The sequence below is a fragment of the Narcine bancroftii genome, chromosome 3 (genome assembly GCF_036971445.1).
Source record: "Narcine bancroftii isolate sNarBan1 chromosome 3, sNarBan1.hap1, whole genome shotgun sequence".
NCBI lineage: Eukaryota > Metazoa > Chordata > Chondrichthyes > Torpediniformes > Narcinidae > Narcine > Narcine bancroftii.
This window is the reverse complement of record NC_091471.1, coordinates 141277512-141297463: the sequence shown is the minus strand read 5'-3', so window position 1 is coordinate 141297463 and position 19952 is coordinate 141277512. Positions and strand designations below refer to the sequence as shown.

General features: G+C 38.1%; 1 protein-coding gene across 9 annotated transcripts in view; it reads right to left on the bottom strand.

The window, feature by feature from the left end:
- The window catches only part of ints10 (integrator complex subunit 10), a 121346-nt gene that overhangs the window by 49062 nt on the left and 52332 nt on the right, over nt 1-19952 (bottom strand). For 7 of the 9 annotated variants that reach the window (XM_069925271.1, XM_069925270.1, XM_069925268.1 and 4 more), the window contains 4 exons: nt 7315-7397; nt 5339-5482; nt 4141-4287; nt 3382-3490 (listed from right to left, as the gene is read on the bottom strand). In XM_069925271.1, coding sequence (XP_069781372.1) covers nt 3382-3490; nt 4141-4287; nt 5339-5482; nt 7315-7397 — 483 coding nt within the window. The remainder of the gene's footprint in view (nt 1-3381; nt 3491-4140; nt 4288-5338; nt 5483-7314; nt 7398-19952) is intronic. The other 2 variants (XM_069925273.1, XM_069925275.1) reach the window with 1 other exon arrangement.

Sequence of the window (19952 nt, the reverse complement as noted above, 5' to 3'; positions counted from 1 at the left end):
GAGAGTACAGCAATGGTACATAGAAATGAATAAATTATTCCATCGGAAAAAATAACATATTATTTAAGAAATAACGTCACAGTATTCGAAGAAATTTGGGAACCGTACATGGAACACAACAGAGAGGGCCTACCGCGGATCTCCACCCCCTAAAATGATAGAATGAGAAGAAAGCGAAATGAACTGACCCAGTGTGTAAAAGTAGATGACACAATTTTCTTGTTTATTTTCATTGTGTGACAACATTGTTTAATGGGTTTATTGTATTGTATATGTTGAACGTTTATTGGGTAGGGAGGGGGAGGCAAGGAAGGAGGGAAGGGAAGGGGGAAAAATGACACTGTGTATACTCAAGAGGGAAATGTTTGTGTGTATTTTGGTTAACATGGTTCATAGTGTGAAAAATTTAAAAAAAATTTAAAAATGCTGTTGGCAATAGATGGCATGCAGAAGTTCAGAGTTGTATTGTACTTGAGAAAATTACTTACAAGTTAAGAGACAAATATATATTTTGTGAAATATGGAGTCCATATTTACAAACTGTTGATAATAGATAAATCTCAAACATTCCTGTTGTGGTTTTCTTGTCCTTTTTTTCTTTTTTAGTTTGTAGAGGGTTGGGGAGGGGTGGATTTAGAGGTAGATTTTTCTTTTTTTTCCTTTTATATACATAAAATACTACATGTATTTGGATTGTTTGAAATATTGCGATATATTTGTTAAGTGGTTTTATATTATAAAAAAGTATAAAATAATGTTGCTGGCAGAGAAAAACCAAATCACATGACAACATTATACATTTTATGTACCCACACAAGTTTATGATATTGCTATGGGCAACAAAATTTTAAAGGGGTACAAATGATTTGAATATAGTTTTGGAAAAGATGAGAAAAGTCCACTTTTCCTATCACAAATTTCATTTTTTAACAAAAGGACACTTATTCCACACATAAATCATTCAGTTGCACTCTCAACTATTTCACAAGGGTACATTTGTTCATGGTTAATTTGTTCATTTTAGTACATAGCTAATTATCACAAATTAATGAATGCTTCTCATTTGTATGAGGAGAATAACACTGCAGATGATAAATTCAGGGGGAAGGAGAATATGGCTTTCTGGAACAAATTACACCTAAATACAAATGGTAATTGATAGCTGAACAGGCTTAATAAGTGAATAAATCCTCAAGTACAGTAAAATCCCCATTATCCAGAATTCAATCAACCAGCTCAAACAACTGGCAAAAACAATCAAGGAAATAAATAGTTTCAAATAAATACGACTGGGCAGGTGGACCCCGCAGGGAGTACTGAACTAGCAATTCCCCTCAATGTGCGCAAATTCTTTTTGCTGTTGCCGCTTGGGTGGAGATGAGTCAGGTTTTCAGCGGGAGGAAGGTGCACCGAGGACCTGACCTGGACACTTCCGTGGAGGTGATATGGATTGTCAGCAGGAGGAAAGTGCGCCAAGGGCCTGACCGGGTCACTTTGTATTGAGGTGAACCAGGTTGTTAGCACAAGGGAGGTGCGCTGATTGCGTGACCAAGACACGTGTGGAGGTGAGCTGGGTTGCCACCACGAGGAAGGTCTGCTGAGGGTCTGACCAGGACACTTTCATGGAGGTGAGTTGGGTTGTCAACGGGAGGGAGGTGCGCCAAGGACCTGACAAGGACACTTCCATGGAGGTGATATACGTTATCAATTCAAGGAAGATGTGTCGAGGGCCCGACCGGGTCACTTGCATGGAGGTTCAGTTGGGTCGCCTCGGTGAAGAAGGGAGCAAACATTCAGCCAGCAGACCGCCTTGGTCATGCCCCGTCTGAAGCAGCTGTATGAATAAAGTTTCAATAAAGGTGCCTTGGAATGAAATGGTGGCACCAGGATGAAGAGTCAGCCGATGCCGTTCATCGCTGGGGCAACTCTCCCATAGTGTCTCCCTATTCCTGCCTAGTAATGATCTTTATTTTTATTTGTCTTAAGTACTGGTATATTAGTATGGCTTTATCAGTAAATTTGGGGTGGGGGGTAATTAAGATGGCAGCATGGTTAGCACAGCAGCTAGCACAATGCTGTTGCAGTGCCAGTGTAATAGGTTCAAATTTAAATTTTGTAAGTTATGGGAATTACATGATAAAAGTGAACTTTATATAATTAAAGACTATAATGCTGATTTTTTTTCAAATTACTTTACATTTTGCACTGTCTTTTGTCATTTAAACAGTGTATTCTTTAGGCAGATGTATTAGTTAAGCATTGGAAAAGGAAGTTTCAGTCAACCAGAAAATTTGTATTTCCGGCATCTGTGATCCCTGTAGGTGTCGGGTAATGGGGATTTCACTGTATAAGACATGAAGATTGCGAATGTGGCTTGCTTACTCAATAACAGTAGCAGGATTAAACTAAGTAATTACAGCTCTTTAAATTTAATATCAGTTGTATGGAAATAATTGAAAAAATGTCTAATGTGCATGTGAAAAGTCAGGGATTCATCATGTATAATCAGGATGGTTTTGTTAAGGGGTGGTCGGGTCTGATTAATTTGAATAAATTTTTCAAGGAGATGATTATGTCAACAAGACTTTTTTGGTTGTTGCAGAATACATGAACTTCACTAAGTACTTTGACAAGGTCTCAAATGAGGAGCAATTTGGCAAACTGCAAACAAAATTGGCTTGGTGAAGGAAAAAAATGATGGTGGATGGTAGTTTTCTCAATCAGAAGCCTGTTATCAGTGGTCTACTGCAGTGATCAGTTCTGGGACTCTATGATGTTTTCATGCATATTACCAATTGGGGATTGTAAGGGACACGGCTGGTGAGTTTGTTGATGACAAAAAGATTGGTGACAAAGATAATCTTCAATATAGAACAAGATCAATCAGTTTCAAAGATGGGATTTCTGAAAAATGTGAGGTATTACTTTTGAAAGAACTAATAAAGCTAGTCTGTACACAATTAATGGTGGGACATTAGGAAATACTGAGGACCAGACACACCTTGTTGTTCACACCCAAGGAGCCCTGAAGGCAGCATTACGGCTAGGTAAGGTGGTAAAGATTGCAACCTTCATTACCCAGGGTATAGGATACAAGATCTAGGAGATTATGAAAAGATTATGCAAAATGTAGGTTATGGCACAGCTCGTATCTGGTATGAAGTTCTGATTGCCACACTACAAGAATTTATGTGATTACACAAGTATTCTGTTAATTAATAGGTATTCAGTTGAGCACTTGAAATGCCACGGCATAGAAACCAACAGAAAGACCATTGGGAAATGAGACTAGAATAGGTAGATATTTGATGGCTGGCACAGACAAAGTCTGCCAAAGGGCACTGTTTTATATTACATTACTCATTCATCTGTGCTCCATACCTTTTCTGAATCTAGGTTTCACTTTTGGAATTTCCTCCTGTACTTTCACCACATCCTGTGTACATGGAATAACACTGCACATAACATCCAAAACCTTATCACATGTCATCTGCAGAAGAAAAATAAAATTAGGATTCATGGATCATCTTACACAGGTTTTCATTATTTCTGGTCTTCATTTCAAATAGAAAGAAAGATAATTCAAAAATCAATTTAATTTTTTGACACCTTAATTAACAATAAGGATTTTTTGTTAACAGTTTGACCTTCAGACCAATTTTTCACAATTCTCTTTAATCTTTTCAAATTTTGGGATGGATTTAACTGTTTCTTGAATCAATTTGTCTGCTCCAGTAATCATCAAATCACAGTTAAATCTTTGAGCGCAAATGAGAAATTGTAACTTCTCCCATGAGTGTGATCAAAACAGTAAGTTCTTCATGTACTGCATGTGGATTTCATTTTTATGTCTGCCTACAGCCCATTCAGCAAGTAGCCAACTTAATTTCATTCACCAGGAGGAGCAAAAATGAACACTTTCTTCATCTATAGTATTAATATAGATGATCAGCTCATATGAATGGCAGATAATTGGCTTTTACACTTGAAAAGGAAAATAATTTAATTTGTCTATCATTTAACTTTTGGTTACTAAGTAATATAAAAACTGGAATATGATGTTGTATAAAATCTAAATTTTCTAGATAAGTGAAGTCTCTCCATTAATCTTTCAAAATGACAAGACCATCATGGACTTACTCTGTATTCTCCCAAAGCAAAGTGACAGGCAGCCATTTGGATTAATGCTCTCTGCTGTTCAAGTGTGCCCTGAATCATGACATGCTGCTGGGTTCCCTGAAGAGCACCCAACTGATGAAGACTGTTGATTGCTTTTCTGTATTGACCCTTCAAAATAAAAAAAAATCAATTATAAAATGAAAAAAGTTAAAAAAAAACATCATCTCATTAAAAATTGAGAAGTTAAGAAATATTTATGATGACCATAGAAACTGGAACTGCTTTTATTTTAATAACTTGTCAACATTAATTTTATACAAAGTCCTTTCAAGTAATTTACATTTATATAAATAAATATCAAAATCTAGAATGTATGCCGGGGAAAAAAAGAACACAAGAATGTTGTTGTGCATGGGAGATTTGAATTAAAAAGATAGGCTGGATGATGGAAATTTTCTCCCTGGAGATTAGGAGACAAAGGAGAATTTAAAAGAAGCTTACAATCATTAGGGGAAAAGATGCAGTAAATACAGTAGGTCATAGCCTATAAGGCCATACATTGCAGTTGATTTAAAAAGGCCGCATTCAGACCGACTAGTGGGTATATGCAACGAGCTGTAGAAGCGGGGACGATTGTTACATTCAAATGACATTTAGACGGGAACATGGATAGAAAAGGTTTAGAAGGATATAGGTCAAATACAGCTAAATGAGACAAGCTTGGTGGGCAAGGACCAGTTGAGCTGAAGAGCCTATTTTTGTGTTGTGGGACTGTATAACTCTAAATACCTATCTATTGATATCCTTCCTGTCCAAGCTGTTAGCTGGTGCCAATAAGGCATACCACTGAGATACAGAATAGTTAATTTCTAAATTAAATGGAATTAAATATTAACTTTAAAACTACTGAAAGACTAATCTCACATTTATTGCATTTTAAATATGACTAAATTCTCTCGCAATACATCTTAAAGCATCAGTTCAAACCTACATTGTAGTAAAAGACTTTTAGCTTATCCATGAAATAAATTTTGTGTCTAAGTCAACATAATTCCCTTTTTAAATTTTGACTTGGTGAGAATATTAAGACACTACTTTGCAGAAAATGTCAAATTAGAGTTGAGGACCTGTACATATGCATGTTGTTTATATAGGACTGGTATCCAAATAATCCCTGAAAACAAAATGTATGAGAGCAGCCAGGGTCATGTTACTGAACCTTCTTTTCTTTGGCTTGGCTTCGCGGACGAAGATTTATGGAGGGGGTAAATGTCCACGTCAGCTGCAGGCTCATTTGTGGCTGAAAAGTCCGATGCGGGACAGGCAGACACGGTTGCAGCGGTTGCAGGGGAAAATTGGTTGCCTACAATCAGAGATTACACAAACTGGAAAATGTAATTCAATAAAATATGCATGAAAACTCCTTGGAAATTGCTACTTCTACCAGTTTAAAGTTTAAAGCTTAAGTTTATTTGTCACAAAATACTTAGTATAGTGAGAATTCTTCTGCAAGCAGACTAACAGGTTATTTCTAACTTTCAAACATCTGAGCAAAGAACACAAGTATATAGTATAGGATTGCAGTGAAAGGAAAGATCAATTAGTGCCAAGCCAAATGAACATGACAGCATTGCTATGGAGTTTTTTCAGGAGCCTGATGGCTGTGGAGAAGAAACTGTCTTTAAGTTTGTTGGTTTGTGTATTCACACTCTCAATGTTCTTCCACAAAGAGAGGAGAGGAGAGAGACAGAGTATGTCCAGAGTGTAATGGGTCCTTCAGTAATGTTGGGTATGTTTCCCAGGAAGCAGGAAACATAGATGGAGGGGAGTTTACATTACTGTGCCCTCCATAACCTTTTGGATAAAGACATTTTTTTTTCATTTATTTGTCCCTGTGCTCCACAGTTTTAAATTTGTAATCAAACAATCCACATGATTGAAGTGCACATTCCAGATTTTATAAAAGTATATTTTTAAACATAATCCCCTCATTTCATGGAAACCATTATACTTGGAACATAGTAGTGGTATATATATTTTTTTTTAAAGCAGTCATGTTTAGCACTATATTTCCCTTGTTATGCAATGACTGCTTAAAGTTTGTGATTCTTAGACATCACCAGGTTCTGAGTATATTCTCTGGTGATGACCTGCCAGGCCTCTACTGCTTATTTTGGGGGCTTGTCCCCTGATATTTTCTCTTCGGCATATGGAAGGCATGCACAAATGGATTTAGATCGGGTGACTGACTTCACCTTTCATGGATTTTCCAGTTTTTAGATTTAAAAACTCATTTGTGCTTTAGCAGTACCATATTTGACAGCATAAAGGACCCTCCTTCCACAACCCCGCCCCCCCCGCAAAAAAATCGATTCAAAAGCCACCCTGGGTCCTATATGCGAAAGTGACATTTTGGTGCCACCATTCTGCAAGATAGCGACAGGAGGAAAGCACTCAAACTACTCACCCGTGCTTTCCGGAGTCGCCACCGCTCACTTCCTCTGGTAAGAAACCTTGCTCTCTCCCTCCTTCCCACCCGCCATCTCTCTCTCCCTCTCGCTCCCTCAATCCCATTGCACAGGCAAGTCGGTCACTCCCACCTGCCCTTGTGCCTCATTCAGTTTGCTCGGGGGTTCCATAACTCACTCTCTCCCTCCCTCCTATTGTTCACTCTCTCCTACAATGTTTTGAGGAAAGTGCTAGGCCTCGATGATTAGGCTCATGGAAGATGTACTTTTTACAATTTTAAAATGAATGTGGATGGGTAATTTCTTAATGGAATATAACCATATAACAAATACAGTATGAAACAGGCCATATTGGCCCCTATAGTCTGCAGCGATTTAAGTGAAACTCTACTAGTCCCACCTACCTGCTCCCTGCCTATAACCCTCCAACCCCATCAAATCCATGTACTCATCCAACCTTTTCTTAAATGACAAAATTGACCCTGCTGCAACCACTTCTTCCGGAAGGTCATTCCACTCAGCCACCACTCTCTGAGTGAAGAAGCTTCCTCTTATGTTACTTCTAAAATTTTGCCCCCTAACCCTTAACTTACGACCTCTCATTCCAATCTCTCCTACCCTCAAAGAGAAGAGCCTATTCACATCTACTCTATCTATTCCCCTCACTTTATATGAGAAAATTTTGTCCTGATATTCCAGACAATATGTCCTTGTAAAGTTTACTTACCTGATATATTATCATGTCCGTTATAAATATTCTTAGCCAGAGCCAGGTTTCAGTCTTCCAGCATATGCAGATTCTATTAAATTCTTCATTGGGAAGAAAACTCAATAAATTAAAAATGTAATATGATGGAGAAATGCTGTCCTTCTCAATTAAGAAAATAGATCAAGTTATTTAGCATTTGTAATGCCTTGCCAAAATACCAAACCAGCAGAAATAAACATAACAATGCAAGAATGTCGATACACTGGCAGCTTGAGAAATTGATGACTAATGCAGTTAATATAAAAATCACACACAATTCTGCATCAATATCAAAAACTCAAACCTTTCCATCATGTTTTTAATAAAATAGAGTATTAATGTAAATGTATATATTTAATGTTGCATGCTTTAGCTCAGTAAACACCATCTAAAATAGTTTCTGGAACTTCATTCCAAGAAATATTTTTCATCTGCTTTTCCACTACTAACACTTGATGTGAAGTCAGATCTATATTGTTAAAAAAAAATTAATGGGCATGTATGGCTACAAAAAACTATGCACTTGAATGGTAAGTATAACTGTTAAGCCATAAAGCATTCTGGTGACTTTAGACAACTACAGCGACATAACATTCTTATTTCAGCTACTGCTATTGGTTATTTCAGTTAAGATCCTCTCTTTTACCAGATTGAAATCTGAATACAAGTCAACCTTGAGAGTTAAGGACAATGACACTTCCCTTCAGGACAGACTGGACATCTTCTATAGACTGTTTGATGAGAACAGGATGATGCCAAAGAAATCTTTGTGTCCCCCCCAATGAACGGACACCCTCCATAAGCCACGGCTAGGAGTACCTTATCCAAAGTGAACCCCACACAAAGTGGCGGGACTAACTGTGGTCTTCCCATTAGGAAATCCATGATCCAGTTACAGAGAATGCAGTGTTGAGTTCAGTGAACACAGCTTCTCCATCAGCCTCTGGGGAATGATCATATTAAACGCTGAATTGAAGTCAATGAAATTTTCCGCATCCACAGGAAAAAGGAAACTCAGGGTTGTATGTGATGCCTTTTGTGTACTCTGACAATAAATCTGAAATCTGACCAGACAATATACCTGGTCAGGTACTGAATGAATGTGCAGACCAGTTGATTGAGGTCTTCACAGACATCTTTAACACTTCGCTGAAGCAGTCCGTCATTCCAGCAGTGTTCAAGACTGCCACCATCATCCCGGTGCCCAAGAGGACATCAATAATAGGCCTCAGTGACTACCGCCCTGTGGCAATTATGAAATGCTTTGAGCATCTGGTGGCGGAACACATCAAAGCACACCTCCCAGAGACACTGGACCCATTTCAATTCACTTACGGAAGAAACTGTTCCACAGATGATGCTACAGCCTTGTTGCTTCACTCCATCCTGCCCCACCTGGAGAATAATGCCTCATAGGCCAGGGTGCTTTTCATTGACTTCACCTCAGCATTTAATATGATCGCTCCCCAGAGACTAGTGGAGAAGCTGTTCTCACTGGGACTCAACACCCCTCTCTGTAACTGGATCCTGGACTTCCTAATGAAAAGACCACAGTCTGTCTGGGTCGGTAGCAAAACATTGAGCACTGTCACTCTGAGCACTTCAGGACTGTGCTCAGCCCACTCCTGTTCATGCTACTGATCCATTAATACATCACCAGATCCAGCTCCCACAAGGTCATCAAGTTTGCACATGACACAACAGATGCTGGCCACATCAGCAACAACGATGAGTCACACTACAGAGAAGTGGTGGAAAATCTCATGAAATGGTGTAAAAGTGACACACTGAGTCTCAAAGTGGACAAGACAAAGGAGATGATCGTGGACTTCAGATGGACCAGGAACAACCACCCTCAACTACACATGAACAACTCTGCAGAGAGCACCAAGTTCCTTGGAGTTCACTAATTAGTGACCTATCATGGACACTCAACATCTCCTCATTTGTCTGGAAGGTGGAACAGCGACTGCGCTTCCCGAGAAGACTGAAGAAGACAAGGCTACCAGCCACTATATGATAACCTTCTCTGGGAGCTTTATAGAGAGCATAACAGTGTGGTATGGTTGCTACAGAAAAATGGATCAGATCAATCCACAGGTCCACAAAAGTGGTAGAGAGCATCACTGGTGTCTCCCTCCCTCTCATCAGCGTGATCTACTGGGATTGTTGTCTGAAGAGGGCTTGCAAAATTACTGAAGTCTCCTTCCACCCTGCATATAGCATCTTTCAGCTGCTAGAAGAGATACAGGAATATTAGAGCCAGCACCATTAGGCTGAGAAACAGTTTCTTCCTACAGGCAGTGAAAATGCTCAACAACAAAAGGAACTGCTCACACTAACATCTAAGACTCATGATACAGTATTTATTTGTAAAGATGAAATACTTGTCTTGCATGTGTATTGTTTGCATGTGTGTTTTTTTTAAATAATTTTTTTTCACACTGTGAACCACATCAACCAAGATATGTACAAATGTTTCTCATTAAATTTACACAGTGGCGTTTTCTCCTTTCTTTCCCCCTTTCCCTCCCTCCCCTCTTCCCACCCCCCCCTCCAAAATCCATAAATATTCAACTTATACAATACAATAAAACCATAAAACAATATCTTCACACAAAGGAAAATAAACAAGAAAAAATGCGTCATCTATTTGTTACACGCTAAATCTAGTCATTTTGTCTTCTTAACATTTTCATTTTAGGTTATGGAGGTCCTAGGCAAGCTCTCTCTGTTATGTTCCATGTACGGTTCCCAAATATGTTCAAGCAATGTGACTTTAATTTTTAAATTATATGCTATTTTTTCCAATGGAATACATTTATTCATTTCCATGTACCATTGCTGTATTCTCAGACTCTCTTCCATTTTCTAAGTTGACATTATACATTTTTTTGCTACTGCTAAGGCAATCGTAATGAATTTTTTTTGCGCTTTATCCAATTTGAGGCCTAATTCTTTACCTCTTATGTTACTTAAAAGAAAGATCTCTGGATTTTTTGGAATGTTATTTTTTGTAATTTTATTTAATATCTGATTTAGTTCTTCCCAAAACGTATTCACTTTCGTACATGCCCAAGTTGCATGTACTGTTGTTCCCATTTCCTTCTTACAACGAAAACATCTATCTGATAATGTTGAATCCCATTCTTTTAATTTTTGAGGAGTGATATATATACCCTGTGTAACCAATTATATTGTATCATGTGTAACCTTATGTTTATTGTATTCTTCATAGTTCCAGAACATAACTTTTCCCATACTTCATTTTTTATCTTTATGTTTAAATCCTTTCCCACTTCTGCTTAGGTTTATAATTTATTTCATCGTTTTCCTTATCTTGCAGCTTAATGTACATGTTCATTATAAATCTTTAATTATTAGTTTGTCTGTAATCACGTATTCAAAGTTGCTTCCTTCAGGTAATCTCAATCTGTTTCCCAATTTATCCTTTAAATAAGCTTTCAATTGATGATATGCAAACATTGTACCATGAGTTATTCCATATTTGTACCTCAACTGTTCAAATGTTAATAAATTATTTCCCAAAAAAGTTTTCTATTCTTTTGATTCCTTTTCTCTCCAACTCTCTGAAGGAAAGGTTGTCTATTGTAAAAGGGACTAGCGGATTTTGTGTCAATAGCAATTTTGGTATTTGATAATTCATTTTTTTTCCTTTCTAAGTGGATCTTCTTCCATGTATTCAGTAAATGATGCAGTACTGGTGAGTTTTGATATTGCACCAGCTTTTCATCCCACTTATATGTTCCGGTACCTTTTCCCCTATTTTATCTAGTTCTATCTTAGTCCAGTCTGGTTTTTCCCTTGTCTGGTAAAAATCTGATAAATACCTTAATTGTGCAGCTCTATAATAATTTCTAAAGTTTGGTAACTGAAAAATCACCTTGGTTATACCTCTCTTTTAATTTATCTAACGCTACCCTTGGTTTCCTCCCTTTCCACAAGAATTTCCTTATTATTCTCTTTAGTTCATTTTTTAAAAATTCTGTTAAGAGAATTGGTAACGTTTGAAATAAGTATTGTATCCTTGGGAACACATTCATTTTAATGCAGTTTACCCTCCCTATCAACCTTAGCGGTAATTCTTTCCAATGTTCTAAGTCTTCCTGCAATTTCTTTATTAGTGGCTGATAATTTAGTTTGTACAAGTGGCTTAAGTTATTATCTAACCTGATCCCTAGGTATTGGATTGCTTGTGCTTGCAATTTAAATGGTGATTAATTTTTAAATTCTGTACAATCCGCGTTACTCATTGGCATCACTTCACTTTTATTTGCATTGATCTTGTACCCCGATATTCCTCCATATTCCTTCAATTTCTTATGTGATTCTTTTATTGATATCTCTGGTTCTGTAATGTATACTATGATGTAATCTGCAAATAAGATGATTTTACACTCCTTTATTTTTAACCCTTTTATTTTATTTTCTATTCTTATCAGTTCTGCCAAAGGTTCTATTGCTAAGGTGAACAATGAGGGGGATAATGGACATCCCTGTCTAGTTGACCTACTTAATTTAAATTGATTCGATACATATCCATTTGCTGCTACCTTTGCCAACGGTCCATTATACAATGCTTTAATCCAATTTATATATTTTTCTGGTAGATTGAACTTCTGTAATACTTTAAATAAGTAGTTCCCTCTACCCTGTCAAAGTCTAAAGCAACAGCCACTGTTGGTTTCTTATTTCCTTGAACTGCATGAATTAGATTAATAAGTTTACAGACATTATCCACTGTTCTTCTTTTCTTAATAAATCCAGTTTGATCTTGTTTTACTATTTTAGGTACACAATCGGCCAATCTGTTTGCTAATAATTTCACTATTATCTTATAATCTGAGTTAAGTAGAGATATTGGTCTATATGATGCTGGTGTTAATGGATCCTTCCCCATCTTTGGTATTACTGTAATTATTGCTGTCTTGCATGAATCTGGTAAGTTTTGTGCTTCTTCCTGGTTCAATACTTCCAGAAGAGGAGGAATTAATAACTCTTTAAATGTTTTATAAAATTCTATTAGAAATCCATCCTCTCCTGGTGTTTTATTGTTTGGCAGCTTTTTTAATATATCCTGTGCTTTCTCTATTTCAAATGGTTTTATTAGTTTGTTTTGTTCCTCTTCTTGCAATTTCGGCTGTTCAATTTTAGCTAAAAATTCCTCTATTTTATCATCTTTCCCCTCATTCTCAGTTTGGTATAAATGTTCATAAAATTCTTTAAAGCTCTCATTAATCTCTGTTGGGTTATATGTAATTTGTTTGTCCTTTTTCCTTTATGCCGTTACAGTTCGTAATACATTTGCTTTGTTTTCATTATGTTCTTCTCCACCTTATACGTTTGTAATGTTTCATATTTTATTTTTTTGTCCGCCAATTCTCTCCTTTTCGTTATATCATCCCTTTTTACTAATCCCTTTTCTGTACTTACTATCTCCCTTTCCAACTGCTCTATTTCCCGATTCTAATCCTTTTTCATCTAGTTACATAACTTATTATCTATCCTCTAATGAAGGCTTTCATTGCGTCCCATAATATAAATTTGTCTTTCACTGATTCTGTGTTTATTTCAAAATATGTTTTAATCTATTATTTCCTCCTCTATTTTGATTGGTACATTTTTATTGATTTAATATAGCTACACCTCTGGCTTTTGAATTATATGATGCTGCCATTACATGCCCTACCCAGTCTCTCCTTAATTTATTATGTTCCACTTCACTTAGATGCATTTCCTGCACAAATGCTATATCTCTTTTTTCCTTCTTCAATAATTTAGTAGCCTTTTCCTTTTTAATTTGGTTATGTATTCCATTAATGTTTATAGTCATATAGTTTAACGTGGCCATCTTATATCTTGCTTACACCTCTTTTCCGCCTCCTCGCCACCTCCATCCCTTTTTCCCATTTTCATCTCTTAGTTTTCCCTTATTAAACTCAATGTACAACACATTTAAAACATAAAATACCCCAACAGTTCCCACACCCAATAATACCTTAATCCCAAATGCTCCCCCCCCCTCTGAGTTGCCCCTTATCCCTTGCCGCGCAACCACAACTCCCCTTTCCATTTGGATTGCGATATTGCTCGCAAGCGTTAAATAATTTTGCAGTGACGGTTATTCCCTCTCCCCCCCGCCCTCCCCCAGAAAAAAACTTTTTTTTACACATATAACACAGCTCTCTTTCCCCCCCCTTACTTCCTCCTCCCTTCTCTTTTCCCTCTTTAGTTCTTTACATATACATTGTATTTACATCTTTATTTATACTTTATCACGATTCTTCATTCTTGTTACATCTCATCATCTCTTCTTCTGTCCTGCATATGTTCTCCGAATTCTTGTGCTTCCTCCAGATCGAAGAACAGTCTGTTTTGCTCCCTGGGTATAAATATTTTAAGCATGGCTGGATGTCTTAACATGAATTTGTAACCTTTTTTCCATAAAATCGATTTCACTGTATTAAACTCCTTCTTCCTCTTTAAGAGTTCAAAACTTATGTCTGGGTAAAAAAATATTTTTGGACCCTTGTATTCCAATGGCTTATTATCTTCTCTAACTTTATTCCTTGCCCGCTCCATTATATTTTCTCTTGTCGTATATTTGACTAAGATGGATCTTGGTTTTTGATGTGCCTGTGGTTTCAGAGCTAATGCTCTGTGTGCCCTTTCTATTTCCATTTCTTCCTGCATTTCTGTCGTTCCCAGGACCTTCGGGGTCCATCTTTTTATAAATTCCTTCATGTCTGTGCCTTCTTCACCCTCCTTCAGGCCCATTATTTTTATGTTGTTTTGCCTACTATAATTTTCCAACATATTAATTTTCTGAGATAACAACTCTAGTGGCTCTTTAATTTTTTTGTCACTTTCTTCCAATTTTTCTCTTAAGTCATTTACTTCCATTTCTACAGCCATTTCCCACTCTTCCACATTCTCTACTCTTTTTCCTATTTCTGTCATGACCAGCTCTAATCTTTGCATTTTATCTTCTGCTCTTTTCATTTTCCTTTTAATTGCACTAAATTCTAATGATAACCATTCTTTTAATGATCTCATTTGTTCTTCAAAAAAAACTTTATCTATATTCTGTCTATCAGTTTTACCTTGTTTCTCTGTGAACACCTTGGTCTTCTTCTTCCTCTTCTTCTGTGTCTGTACCTGTGTTTGTGTCTTCTTCTTCTCTTCTTTGTGTCTGTGTCTCTTCTGTTTTTCCTGATGAGCTGCTTGTATCTCTTTCTCCTTCTTGAGTGCCATCTTCTTTCTCTCTGTAATTTTATCTTCTATTCCTTATATTTTATTTTTATTGTGCTTTGTCTTTTCTTAACTTTTTTCCTATTTTTCTGGAGAGGGCTGGTTTTCCCGACCATCCACTACTCTACCATTTAACTCCTCCCATCTGTATGTGCGCTATGTCTGGTTATGTGTCTGCATGTTTTGCACCGAGGACAGGAGAATGCTGTTTCGTCAGGTTGTACTTGTATAATCATTTGACAATAAACTTGACTTAAATTCTCAAAGATAAATGCATTTTCAATTAAAGGATTTCAGGGGATAGAACTGGATACATTTGATAAACATGCTAGTATTATGTTAAGTCCAAATCCATGAAAAGTGATACCTACACAATTGTAAAAACTCTGGTTGCAATCTAGAGTTAAAACCTTTGAAAAAATGTAACCACTTTTAAATACAGCAGTACAAGCATCAGAAGTAATAAAATATTTTATTAACTAAACTTTATCATGACTATAAAGAACACCTCATGTACTGTGATCATATGTAGTTTTCAGGGAAGAATACAAGTGTAGCAGACAAGATCCTGACACGTTTTCTGTGGTAATCTTTCACTCCAACGGTTATCAAGAATTAATATCTTTCTGCTATAAAATTATTCACGAATTTTCTCCTTCAAGTCAAAAAAAAGTTCCAAAGACTTGTGATTAAGAGAAAGTGCTTTATTTCTGTATAACACTGTTGTATTTTAAGGTTTGTTTCCATTTTCCCAGTTGTCATAATACACTTTTTTGCTACTGCTAGTGCTATCATAATAAATCTTTTTTGGGCTCTGTCTAATTTTAGTCCTAATTTTTTTTGTCTCATATTATTTAACAGAAAAATCTTTGGATCTTTTGGTATATTATTTTTTGTTATTTTGTTTAATATTAGGTTTAGATCTTCCCAGAAAGTTTGATTCTGTTGGGTACCACTCTTTTAATTTCTGAGGAGTAACATATAATTTATGTAGCCAGTTATATTGTATCAAATGCAATTTGGTATTTATCATGTCCCTCATTGTTCCTCTACATAGCTCCTCCCATGTTTCATTCTTTATCCCCATGTTTAAATCTTTTTCCAATCTTTGTTTCAGTTTATACCTTGTTTCATCCTCTTCCTTTTAATGCAGTTTGATGTACATTGTCACATTTGTGGCCCGAAATGTGAAGTTAATAAAACATTAAACACAAGTTTTATCAGGTAACCTTCTCAGTGGCTTTTTATTCTCCTTTTCCTTTGTTCTCCTGCTTGTGTTCTTATCTCTCTCTCATACCACGTGACTTCCGGTACATCTCATACATATTCATGAAATATGTATGAACATGAAATAATGAAATAAAACATGAAATAAACTTTACCTTCAATTTCCAATATTCCTCGGAAACCTACAAACATCGTAACTAATGGTAATACTATAACTCAACTACATAAAATTTACTTCCTACAGCACTCATACATGTACTTTATGATATAAGATTAAAATACTGTCCCAAAGTTCTTATTAAAACTATGGCACAAAGTCTTCGTATCGTTTGGGGACTTTCCGGTTTCGTTTCGGCCTGCCTGCAATATTGTCGTCGCTTCTCGGTTGTTCACTCTCGGCGTCGGCAATACTGCTCGCCACGGCTTCGGGTGTTTCTGGCGCTCTAGTCACTTCATCAGGAGTGCTGGTAACTGCCTCTGGAAAATCATCAGGTCTCTCAGTTTCAGCATCTCGTATTGGCCTTTCAACCTCTTCGCTCGATGTATCTCTGGACTGGTACCTTTTTACATCTGATACATTTCTCTTATACAGGACTCCAGTCGGGGACTTGACTGTCACCATACTGCCACTTCTGGATACGACAGTATAGGGTTGATGGTAATAAGGTGTGTCTAGCTTACCACCAGTTTCATGCCTCACCTGAACATTATCTCCTGGCATGATGTCTGAGTACTTGGCTTCCCTCATCTCCTGGTCGTCTCGGATTTCCTTTATTTCTGGCATTTTTGTGCGGATTTTTCTCCCAAAAAATGCTTCTGCAGGACTTTTTCCAGTGGTTGCATGAGGCGTTGCTCGATAGACAGCCACATAAGATAGCAATGCTTCTCGCCAATTTTGTCCTTCTGCGTGTGCAATCCTCAATCGTTTTTCAATGGACTGATTTTGTCTCTCTACTTCTCCGTTGGCTTGCGGCCATTTCGGAGTTACTTTATGATGGTGGATACCTGTGGTCCTCATGTATTCCGCAAATGTCTCTGAAATGAATTGTGGACCAATGTCAGAGTATAATGTAACAGATAATCCATATCTTGCGAATATCTCTGCTAATGCTTGTATTGTTTTTTCAGTGGTTGTGGACTTCAACACCACGTACTCATAGTATCTGCTGTAGTAATCTATCACGACCATAATTGATTCACCCGTCGGTAAAGGTCCAAGAAAATCAACAGCTACGTCGATCCATGGTCCTGTCGGAAGTTGCGTACTCCGGATCGGTTCTGGCGGATTACTCCTACTTGTGATTTGACATCCGTGACAAGTTTTAACAAATTTCTCTGCGTCTTTATCACAACCTGGCCACCATACCTTGGTCCTGAGGTTTTGCTTGGTACCAACAATACCTAGGTGTCCTTCATGTGCTAAGGATACGATCTTCGGTCTCAATCTTTGCGGTATCACCAATCTGCAACCTCTTAATACACACTGTCCGATGCAACAAAGTTAGTCTCTAATGGGAATGTAAGCCTTGTGAGTACACTTGTCCCATTGTCCACTCTGTATGCATTCTCTTACTTCCCTGAGTTCTGGATCACGTTTGGATTCTCTCTCGACTTCCTTCGTAGTCACAGCTTTCGGTGTCGACTGAATAGCTACGAAGCGTACAAAGCTCTCTGTTTCTGTTCCCAACTCTGACTTGGATTGTGGACCTCTATCCTTCACCAATCTGGACAGCGGATCTGCAATGTTTGCTTTCCCTGCAATGTGGATTACTTTATATTTGTAGGGTTGTAGTCTGAGTACCCATCTCTCTATTCTGGCACATGGTTTGGGTCTAGGTGCATAGATCACCTCTAATGGCTTATGATCTGTGATGAGTTCAAATTCAATGCCGTATAAATATGCATGGAACCTCTCACAGGCCCATACAAGTCCGAGTGCTTCTTTCTCTGTCTGAGAGTATCTTCTTTCCACATCTGATAACGATCTGCTGGCATAGGCAATGATTCTTGGTCCTCCATCATGCATCTGGACCAAGACGGCTCCTAAACCAACCGGGCTGGCATCTGCTATGACTTTGGTTGATGCCGCCGGATCGTAATATCCAAGAGTTTTTGCATCTGTCAGGCTTTGCTTCAGCGCTGTGAACGCTTTCTTCTGCTCAGATCCAAAATGAAATGGTACTCCTTTCCTGGCTAGTTTCCTTAGTGGTTCTGCCACTGTAGCGAAATTAGGAATGAACTTTGCACAAAAATTGACCAATCCCAGGAAACTCCTCACCTCTGTTGCGTTCTGAGGTGCACGTGCATCTGCAATAGCTTTCACCTTGGCCTCTGCAGGGTTTACTCCTTTCCGTGTAAGTCTCTGTCCCATGAAGTCCATTTCTGACACACCGAACTGGCACTTGTTTCCATTCACGGTAAGGCCTGCCTCCTGTAGTCTAGATAGTACACGCCTCAACCGTTTGTCATGCTCTTCCTTCGTTGGTGCATGGAGTATGATGTCGTCAGAAATGTTGGCAACTCCAGGAATGCCTTGAATCACTCGATGGATTTCATACTGGTAGATCTCCGAAGCTGCATTAATTCCAAATGATAGTCTCTTGTAACGATACAATCCACAGTGAGTCACAAATGTTGTTACATCTCGGGAACCTGGATCCAGCTCTAATTGATGATAGCCCCATTTCAGATCAATTTTTGAGAATACCTTGCTGGGAGTTAGTTCTTGAAGTATTTCCTCCACTGTTGGTATAGGATGTCGTTCTCTAATTATAGCTTCATTGGCCATTCTTATGTCAACACATAGTCTCATGTCACCCTTTGGTTGCACAATCACTACGGGACTGACCCATTGTGTCGAATGTTCCACCGGTTCAATAATGTCTTGTTCGATCAGTTCTTTAATTTTGGCTTCGACTTTCCCACGAAGTCCAAATGGAGTTCGGCGCATTGGTTGTGCCTTGGGTTTGACTGTTTCATCTACCGCTAGCTTCAATTGTCGACCTTTCAGCTTTCCTACTCCTTGGAAGACTGCGGGGAATTCTTGCTTCATATCCTCGTATGACTGAATTGAATTGACACAAGCTCCAATATGAAGTATTGCCAGGTCTTGCGCTGTGCTTCTACTCAGCAATGGTTCTCCCCTCTCTTCTATGACCATAAACTCTGCTTCGGTGTACTTATCTCCAGCTTCAACAGTTGCAGTAAAACATCCAATGGTCTGCAATGGCTTGGTTGCTGTGTATGGATACAGTTTCTTGGAACACTTCTTTGAGGTACAGATGATCTTTTTCCTTTTCAACTTCTCCCATAAATGTCGATCAATCACATTACTGTCACTGCCTGAGTCTACAATGACCTGAACTGTCACTCCACCAATGATCACTGGGACCTTCTCATGACGTACTTCATTCAACGTAAATTGGTAACAACTCTGTCGCTCCTGGGTATCATCATCGTCACCATCTATCTGGCGAATGGTATCTTTCTTTCCAGGATACTTTCCTTTCCCCCAGGCTTTGCCTTTGGAAGTTGTACTCTTCCTCTTCTGGTCTGCATTGGACTTGCTTTTGCACTTCTTTGCAAAGTGGTCCTTACCTCCACACTTTCTGCAAACTTTGCCTTTGGCCGGGCAATATGGGTCTTTTCCAAAGTGACCTCGGTTTCCACATCGATAACACTCCACGTCCTGTGTCGACGTATATCTTGGCTGATTATGGCGATGTGAGAGCCTCTTAATTTGCTGGCTTGAGTTGTCTTTCAGGGTCATGGTTTGAAATTGCCCTTCAACAGCCTCTAATGCAGCAGCAATGGTTAAAGCATCGGTGAGTTCCAACTTACTCCCTCTTTCCAGTAGACGTCTTCTGAGTTTATCTGATCTGCAGTGCTGTACAACTTGATCCAATAATTGGTTGTCCAAATCAGCTGGCATGTAATTGCATCCAACAGCTAGCTGGCGTAGTCTCGTCACGTACTGAGCAATTGTCTGGCCATCTTCTTGTCTCGTTCTCCGAAACAAATGGCGTTGAAATGTAGCATTCGGTGTCACTACATAGTGTGCATTTAATGCATCTACCGCTTTCCGGTACTCATCCTTTCTTCCAGTATTCAAAAGTGTT